General features: G+C 35.7%; 1 protein-coding gene across 4 annotated transcripts in view; it reads left to right on the forward strand.

Annotated features, from left to right (window-relative positions):
* The window catches only part of Rab3-GEF (Rab3 GDP-GTP exchange factor), a 38414-nt gene that overhangs the window by 19150 nt on the left and 9578 nt on the right, over positions 1 to 9686 (forward strand). For 2 of the 4 annotated variants that reach the window (XM_018519760.1, XM_018519757.1), the window contains exons 17-29: positions 310 to 405; positions 495 to 628; positions 703 to 861; positions 995 to 1189; positions 1318 to 1405; positions 1684 to 1820; positions 2162 to 2302; positions 3095 to 3239; positions 3341 to 3470; positions 3907 to 4123; positions 4193 to 4465; positions 5038 to 5217; positions 7775 to 7783. In XM_018519760.1, the coding sequence (XP_018375262.1) occupies positions 310 to 405; positions 495 to 628; positions 703 to 861; positions 995 to 1189; positions 1318 to 1405; positions 1684 to 1820; positions 2162 to 2302; positions 3095 to 3239; positions 3341 to 3470; positions 3907 to 4123; positions 4193 to 4465; positions 5038 to 5217; positions 7775 to 7783 (1904 nt within the window). Of the gene's footprint in view, positions 1 to 309; positions 406 to 488; positions 629 to 702; positions 862 to 994; positions 1190 to 1317; positions 1406 to 1683; positions 1821 to 2161; positions 2303 to 3094; positions 3240 to 3340; positions 3471 to 3906; positions 4124 to 4192; positions 4466 to 5037; positions 5218 to 7774; positions 7784 to 9686 lie in introns of all 4 variants that reach the window. The other 2 variants (XM_018519758.1, XM_018519759.1) reach the window with 2 other exon arrangements.

A 9686-nucleotide genomic window follows, 5' to 3' on the forward strand; every position in this document is an offset into this window, starting at 1 on the left:
AGTGTCGCTACGCGCAGCTTAGCGCCGAGACACTACCAGTGTCTCCAGATATTATAATTTATAAAATTCTGCACTTTAAAAAATATCGATGTGGATTTAAAATCCCTGGTGTTTATATCAATACCATAATAATGTGAATTTAAAACACATGATGTCAAAACATATGTTAGTGTTAATATTAACAAATTTTATCTCCGTCTCTTAAAAAAATATTTTTTATTCGATATTAAATCTTTTATTAAAATCTATGGGTTATAAAAATTATTATAAATGCACACTCTAAAAAATATTGAATTGTTCGATTTCTAGGTAGTAAAAATAATTCCAATCGAGGCAGTAGCTTCTTTCCACAAAATCAGAAATCGAAAGAGAAGACCAATCCAATTCTTGGACCATTTCCTAAAGGTAAACGATAATACCAAACCATTTCTAATTAAATTCTTACATTTAAAGATAAAATTCAGAACAACGCGAACGTTTATTAACAATTGTAGGAAAAACAGGATTGGTAGAGCGTTCCTCATTAATAAAACATTCTACACACAAAGTTAATCAAGAAGACGCGCAAAGAATGCAAAACGCAGAACGTTCCAGCACAAATAGCGACAATCAAGCCTTTTTAAATGATGCAAGTATTCGTAAACGTTATATTAAAAACAAATAATCATGCTTAATTTTACGGTTTTTCGGTGGAATTTGTAGGTGGTGACGCAAGTGTTGGCTGGCGAAGGTGTTGGTTGGCTCAAATTGAACAGATTAAAGAAATTAATGGAGGATGAAAATTATCGGGATTTAGTTGTAACGAAGCTAAATAAGGGTCTTAATAGGAAGATTAGTCCGAACGATCACATTGACGATGTGGTAAATTTTAAATATATCTTAATTAGATAGGGATTATCTCAAGTACTATTATTAAACTTATTTGACATTTTTCTGCCTCGAAATAAATAGATTACTGTTCGATTATTATGTGTCTGCTTTAATTCCTCACCAGGCCATATCAAAGCCCGTGTATAAGGGAATGTTAAAGTGCCTTCAAGCAATAACACACGGTCTCGCGCATACGTATAATAATTTTGGACTAGGCGGGATGGCGTCTGTCTTCCAACTGATGGAAATCGCTCACACACATTACTGGAGTAAAGATCTGTCCGAAGGTAGCGGCTTCGACAGCTCTCTGATGTCGCAGGTACAATAAAAAAAACACTCTTTTGATGTAGCATAATTCAAAATTCATCTTTTATTTTTTAAATACTTTTATATTATGTGTATATGTGTATATTTGTTCGATGATGAAAGAAAGCTCTCATTTCGCAGGCGTCTAGCCCATTCGGTAGCAGAGAAAATCTAAAATCCCCGCAATCCCCGAATCAACCTGACTTCATGGATCCTACGCAAAAATCGGGTACATCTTTGAGTACACTATCGATAAAAAATTTCTATCAATTCTTAATTTATTAAGATATATTTTTTATTGAAAATTTTAATATTTAATGTTTTTAATTATTCAATATTATCGCGATAAATAAGATTAATTATTTCATATAAATAACCTTGTTAATTTTGGAATGGACATAGAATTAATTGATGAAAAAAATGTAACTCAACAATTTAAATAAATATACAATTATACAAAAATAAATACACAAAAATTAGTAATTAATTATTTTTTAAAAATATTAGAACTACCGCAAGTGCATTTGGATGCGCCACAGGCACCACCGGCGGGGGATACAAGCCAATCGACAACGGACATGTTCCTGGACATGTTCACAAAGAAAGGGAAATTTCTAAGCAAGCTCACTTCATTCGACTCGGAGGTAGAAAGAATTTTTTAAATATACAAATGTATTTCGATATCCTAAGCTCAAATTTCAAGTTGGTTAGTAGTCCTACTTGTGGGTGTCGCAATGATCCTGCAGGCGCGACCAATATAATTGTTAAAACTGGTAAAAATACATCTCCTCCCCCCGTCCTAAAACAGACGAGAAATACTACTTCTTTTCTTTTTTTATTAGAGAATGTATTATTCGGCCTGGCAGTTTCTTTGACGGTCCTTTTAAAGCTAGTAAACGTGAAGAAAGAAAAAAAGCATCACAAAAATGCTCAGTTTTCGATTGTAACATGCAACGCACACGTGTTTTGTCATGTGTTTTTTTAGAGTGGGCGGGGTGGTGGAACGGGGAGCAGCGAAGCTTTATCCACTGACGGAGGTAGCATTATCACTAATCCTGCTTTTCGGCAAGCGCACCAAGCTTCCTTCCGAAGCACCGTGTCTGATAGCGAGGTCGAGCAAGGCAATGTAAATTATCTTGAATTAATATAATCTTACATAGTTGTTAGATACATCTGGTAGAGAGCAACGCACACATCGCTAGTAGCACCGTCCATTCCCGTAAAATAAATGCCCGACAACGCAAAACTCATTGGAATGTCTGTTAATCGCGCGTTAACAATTTCAAATTGAATTGAACGGTTAACACGTTCTTTAGGAGAAAGAGTCCTTAGACTGACTCGAATGTGTAACATATATCTATATCGCACAACAGAAACTTTTCGTAGTTTCGAATTCTCGAGTTACATCGATATCTCGGCATTCATCAGACAGGAACACTGGACGCTGACAAATCGCATAGAGAATCATTATCGAAGGGTAACAATGTCGCGTTCCACTGTAATTTAAATTATTATCATATTAAAAAAAATCAATGTCTTGTTTGTGATGTTACTAGGTTTCTTCCGTGATTTTCGTGCGTGTAAGCGAGCTACTCTTTGACTTTAGAAGGTGGCATCGTATTGCAGTTAGCTAGATGGAATGCTCTAATCTCTATAATCTCGACGAATGTTGATAGAAGACATTGACCAATATTCATAATCGGTTTTTATTTTAAGACCATCTTAAAATAAATAATGTCTTAAGATGCTAATACGATTTATGCAATCTTGAGACTGTACTTAAGGTCTTAAACATAAGAATTGACTATGAATACTGGTCATAATTTTGGACTGTTTCATTAAAGTCTTCATGATTTATCATCAAAGATTATCTCTGAAACGCTATTAACTTCACTCTTACACGGTTCTGTGATTTCAGTTTCCTCGACAGGGCAAACAGCGTTCCGGCAGCGTCTGGTCCAGCAAGTCGTCTTTAAGCACCGGATTCCGGTATCACGGTGGAAGTTTAATACCTACCACAACGTTACCAAGTCCGGAGACTGCGAGAACGTATCTCTTTGAAGGTACAATAGAAGCATGTAATAATTTACAAGTGATATCTAAAGATGGACGATTTTCTCGTCGATATTTTATTATCATTTTATTATCGCAATTTTCACTCTAGGTTTAGTGGGGAAGGACAGATCGTCTCTATGGGACGAAATGCAGTTCTGGGAAGACGCCTTTTTGGACGCCGTCTCGCAGGAACGCGACATGATGGGCATGGATCAAGGACCCGGAGAAATGGTAGAGAGGTAAAAAATAACCAAACTAAAACGAGTGAAAATTACATCAAAAGAACAATTTTGTTGTATTATCTAAAAGTGCTAGATACATATCTAAAAATAATTTTGTTGGATTATCAAAATAATTATGCAGAAATCTCAAGTATGATGAGTGATGTTGCAAAAAGTTTTAGTATTCTAGCAATTAGTTTGAACTTTCTACATAATTAATGGTCTGGAAAATTAATTTCAGATCTATATTTAGCTAAATTTTTAAGTATTTTAGCAAAACCAATTTTTCCTTATGGAGATAGCCACACATAATCTTCTTCAATTGATTCAAAATTAGAAATTGAAAAGTTTTATATGTATAATGTTGAATATATTAATCATATATGTATACATATATGAATATAATAAAAATTTTTTTTAATTATTATTAAAACACGTTGCGGGCGTGATACAGATACAAGAGTTTAAGTGAGAGCGAAAGACGAAGATTGGAACACGAGGAGGACAGACTGCTGTGCACTTTGCTGCACAATCTCACCGCCGTTCTGGTGATGTTAAACGCTGATAAGAACGAGCTGAAGCGGAAGGTACGCAGGCTGCTGGGCAAGAGTCACATCGGCCTCATCTACAGCCAGGAACTGAATCTACTTCTCGACCAAATAAACAACCTCGTGAGTATCGGTCGAGCGACCGGTTAACAATCGCGACGCGCTAAGAACGTGGACCTTCTTCTTCTACAGCACGGAAACGACATCGACCTGAAGCCCTTAACATCCCGGCAAATGCACCGGCAATCGTTCACCGTGCACTCGGGGGTCGACGCCGAGGGCGACCTGCGCTTCCTCGAGGTTCGCCACGATGGCCTTGTGCTGAGATCGGTGAACGGCGTAATAGTCGAGCGATGGTGGTATGAGCGCGTGGTCAACATGACCTACAGTCCGAAAAATAAGGTTCTATGTTTGTGGAAGAAGAGTGGCGGCGATACTAAGTTACACAAGTATTATACTAAGAAGGTAGGAAGAATCCTCAGAAAAATCGAACAAGGGAAATTCAAATAACGAAAATTAAATGAAAAAGAAATGTTCCGTTCTGTCGCATAACGGTTGCAAAAATGCAATCTGAATTTTTTTTGGCACAAACAAAATTTCATTCTTAAATTTCTTCAAAATAAAGGAGAGTAAAGTCTTAAAATAATTGAGAAAAAAATTTAGTAATATAATGAAAATATTGAAAAATAACCATTGAATTTTTTCACATTCTTTGAAAGTCTAATAATAATAGGCTTTGGGGGAGGGGGAGGGGCGGATCTCTTTGAATCCATCAACGACATTCAGGCACGGTCTATTGTAACTCTTTGAAAACCTAGGAACAGTAAAAGAAATTGAACTGAAGACTCAGATTGCAGATTGAAGAATTACAAATGTGATTGCAGACGATTATAGGCGCAATCTCGTAAAGTTTTAGACAATTTGGAGAAAATAACCATGAATTCCAAATTGATTGATGGGCGAACAGTCGAGATCAATTAGAGCTGCGTGCTGCACACTTTTGACGATAAATAAACGTCAACGATCGTTTCTTCCAGTGTAAGGACGTGTACTACTGCATTAAGGATGCAATGGAGAAGGCAGCAGCTCGCGGACGAGGCGTGAACGTGGCGAACGAGCTCGGCGGTGAGTTTCCGGTGCAGGATATGCGAACGGGCGAGGGCGGACTTCTGCAGGTCTGCATGGAAGGCGTCGGTCTCCTCTTCGCGAATAGCAAGGTATGACTCGCACTCGCGTAAAAGCCACACATTCCTTACGCTGTTATCAGAAAGAATCGAGAGCTCGACTCTCCTTCTCACTTTCTCTTTCTTTCTCTCTCTCTTTTTTTCGAGGATTGCGCATATTTCTATATCTATATACCCCTCTTACATTCTACGTTCAATTGTTTGTATCATGTTGGATCGTACATATTTATTGAGAATTTTGGTTTGAGGATTACGTATCACCTTATACCTTCGACCGTACTCCACGTCTCAATTATATTACATTACGATCTTTCTAGCTATCAATTTCTAGCTGTATCATTTATTTTTTACGACGTGTCAATGCATATAATAATGCATTTATTTCAGCGAGATTAATTATACGTTAGAGAATGTATTATACTACAACGAGACTGAGTTGTAGAAAAAAAATATCCTTTGTTTTGGCTCAATGATCGCGATCTGAGGTGACATTAATGCTAGCTTTGATACTCGTCTCGTAACGTTGAACGGGCAATCCGATATTAAATAGTACTTAAAAGGAGGCATTGATTAATTAAATTAAAAAAAAGAAAACGTCAACGTTGTTGCTTTAGTAGGATTGAAAACCTCGTCGTCGTTCAACCACTGTCTTTTTGACCACATGTTCTCTTAATCATCGATCTCTTCCTCTTTTTCTCTTTCTCTATGTTTTTTTTTCATTATTGCATTGATGCAAGGACCACTCAATATTATCTCCCACTGCTAGCCACTACGATCTGCTTAATTGATTTGTATCTTTGTACGTGATTCATCGCGTCTATGTGGAAGGACAAGTCGGGCTCGTCAGGTGGTTTAACTGGCGAACTTTCAACCCAATATACATTCTAAAATCCGTGCGAAAGTTATTTTGTTGATTTACAAAGAAATCCGCGAGAATTCACACTTGCAAAGACACATATCGGTACGAAACTAGAGAGATTCTACGGAAGAAATGAAGAGATATAGAAATAAACATCTTACACACTTCGAAAAGGAACACTACAGCATAACTACGCAGCATAATACATTTACAGAATGTTACAATCAATCGTGTTTCTCTTTTTTTTAACTATATAGATTTTGTTTGACTGATGAGTCAAGTTTTCGTCATGAAAGTATCAATGTGTTATTTTACAAATTATATACAATAGACAATGGAAGATTTCCTTAACTCTAGATTCCGTTAATATGGCAATTCGAATTTAATTTTCAAACTTGGAATCAAACTTGAGATATCTTATGTAAAAAAGTTCTTAATAGCGAAAAATTAGCTCAAAATTAATTTATGAATCTTTAACTAAAAGAGAAAGCACGCTTGAGCTGAGGCATTCTTTATTTGCGCATCTGAGTTCGAAATATGATCCATTTGTTAAAGAATCTTCAATCTTTTCAATCTTTTTTTAGTAATATTTAAAATGCATATTTTAATTTGAATAAAAAAATTATGATGTAAATGGATGGTAGTTTTTAAGAAAATTTACAAATAATGTAAAAATTTACAAATTACGAATAAACGCAGTAAGTGGATCCTATCAGGAATCAGATCATCTCCAGATGCATACACATACATACATATAACGCGTCGCATACATCCATATACAACTCTTTAACGAGAAAAACAATTGTTCTGCTCGTCATTAAGTATTTCACGGTATTTCATTAATCGAGAGTTCCGTTTAATCGCGATCGTTCCCGTATGAGATTTACTTGATATAATTTCGGTTCCGATATCCTCTCGGTTATTTTTACTGGATAATATTGTGTTCACAGGCGTTATATTAATCAATGTTTTCTTGCATGGAAGCTCGATGTGCAGTTGCAGACTTTTTATCTGTATTATATATAATTATATATATTACATATTTATATATCCATTACATTTATATTATATATAAATATATATACAGACTGTCTTTTGAACATTATACTCCTATATCTTATCATTTGTATTGAATGTTGGATGCTATTCTATTTTTTCCATAAGTCTAACAACTTCTTTATCTGTCGTGGTCATGCGCGAGGAAAGTCTATTCGCGTTCGAGACGAGAGAGAAAAAAATACAAAGAAAAGAAAGATGATGCAACAAAATCGCGGACGTTACACAAATTGCTGTTTACCGGCTACTTATTCTACCGCGACCGAACCGCGACCGATAAACGCTCGCGGCTATCGTTATATATCATACATTGACAGAATCTCGCGCGAATGACGAAATACCCGTAGGACATTATACCCGGAATCCGAGCATTCGATTCGGGTAATCAGAATGATAGACTTTTCTCAGCTTGGGGAACTTTTGAGATGGTCCTTGAACAATGAATATACCTTTGCTGTTTATCGATTTGGCCATGACGTTAGGTGATAAAAGCGTAGCTGTAATATCATCGTGTACAGCTGTATCTCTCTTCTCTCTCTCTTTCTATATATATATGCTATACATATTCTATGACTGAGTGGATAACTGCTGTTACCAAAGATTTTAATTTTCTGTTTTTCTGTTTTCTGTTTTCTTGTCCCGTCCATCGACATTGCCCTACGGCTGGGTAAACAGGATTTCGAGGTATCAAATCAAAATAAGTCATTGTTTGTTATATAAATTCAGTATATGACTATATACTCAATGTTGGCCGTGTTCCGGAGATGCTTATTTATTTTCACCATTACTTTTGGCCGTATATATTATTATTATATATACCATTATACTATATATATCTACCTACATTCTTAAATTGCATTCGAACTCACTGATCTGCTCTGTCTATCCTTACTGTCTTTTCTACGATCGATCGGTGTTAGTTGTAATATATATATATATACACGCATATATATATCTCTCCGTAATGATATGACATGTATATCGTAAAGCCGATACCTCTCCAGGTATCCAGTAATGAACGATGAAATGCAGAACAGTGTTTGCCGCATTGATAAAAAATCCGACACAAAATATACTTTATATATTGTATATCGTTTAGATAAAATATTTGTAAGTAGTGTTTAGTGCAACTTGTAGAGAGCGATGTTCGATGCACACACAATGCAACTATATATATATCTATATAGCCTAATCACTCGTACATAAAAGTTCGTACACAAAGTCATTGCGTCACGATCATCATTTACAGCTTTCACGTTTTACACACTGTATCTCTCAGTCGCGACTGAAAAAGCTCTTTGAGAAGCTCGTTTTACCGAAACTGTCGTTACCGTTACTAATTCATTCGACATATGATCGAATCGTGATAAAAAAAAGCGTGCTGTCGATTTCATCAAAAATCGATGACAAACATCTCGGCTATCTATCTTTATTCGAAAGTAAATTCTGTGTCCTCTGATTTCTTTCTTTTATTTTATCTTTCAATGGAATGAGATTAAGAGAATTCTAAATCGCAAGTAAGGCGTTAATTCATTGAGAGTCGATCTGTATTCGTAATCTGTAGAACGTATCTCGTATGACTTGCAAAAGCTATTTTTTACATAAGATTTCGGGATGCAAATCGTTAATTACGCATATGTATCAGCAAATATATACCCGTAATATATCAACATTTTCCTCATTTATGTCGAACACGAAAAATTGGATGTGATATTTTAAGAAACGTAAAGATATCAAAACTGCACGGTTACTCACAAATGGATGACGCTACTCAAGAATAAGAGAATAGTATGAAAAAAGATGAAAATTTAATATGCTTAAAATTCTCTTGACTGATTTTTGCATCCGAATTTTTCTGTCCGGACCGCGGGAGGATTCACTGTGTCTTTTTTGAGATTCGAGCAGCTCTGCAGAAAGAATAACGAAACAGTTATTTCGTGAAGTCGCTTCAGCATATATTCTATGCTGAAGTGATTCTTCAGAACTCCAGATTTTTTATAGGTTTCTTGAGAAATTACATAATATTAATCCTATTAGTAGTCTGTTTAAAATTATTATACAATCATATCGTTTGATTCAATATGATAATTAAAAGGCTTTAAAAAATGCAGAAAAAATACATTCTAGACGAAGTCATAATATACCAGCGAGAAATTATTTTATTTTTAAATAAACTATTGCTAAAAAAATTAATTCTATTTTTGGTGAAATAGATCCGAACAGACCAGCAGGGTGAAATAAAAACGAAGGAATCCGCGATTTACATGCTCGTGATACATACATCGCTCGGGTCTCCACTCATTCTACACTGGTAGTTTACGTAGTAGAGCAATGGTTTCTCATGCTGTCTAGTGATGCTGTCTCCTGTGAAAAAAGAAAACATTGTGAAAACTGTGAATTTCGCGCGAGTCTCGACCTTCTCGCCACGATATTATTACACTTCTCTGGCATGGCACTGCTAACATAATATGTTTCTTGTTTACGGCATTGTACTGATTCCGATATTGTACTGATTCACTCCCTAAGAAGTGACATTTATTTACCGTCATACTTCCCTTTTTTCTCGATTTCTCTTTACTACCCCCCC

Source organism: Trachymyrmex cornetzi, unplaced genomic scaffold (genome assembly GCF_001594075.2).
Source record: "Trachymyrmex cornetzi isolate Tcor2-1 unplaced genomic scaffold, Tcor1.1 scaffold840, whole genome shotgun sequence".
NCBI lineage: Eukaryota > Metazoa > Arthropoda > Insecta > Hymenoptera > Formicidae > Trachymyrmex > Trachymyrmex cornetzi.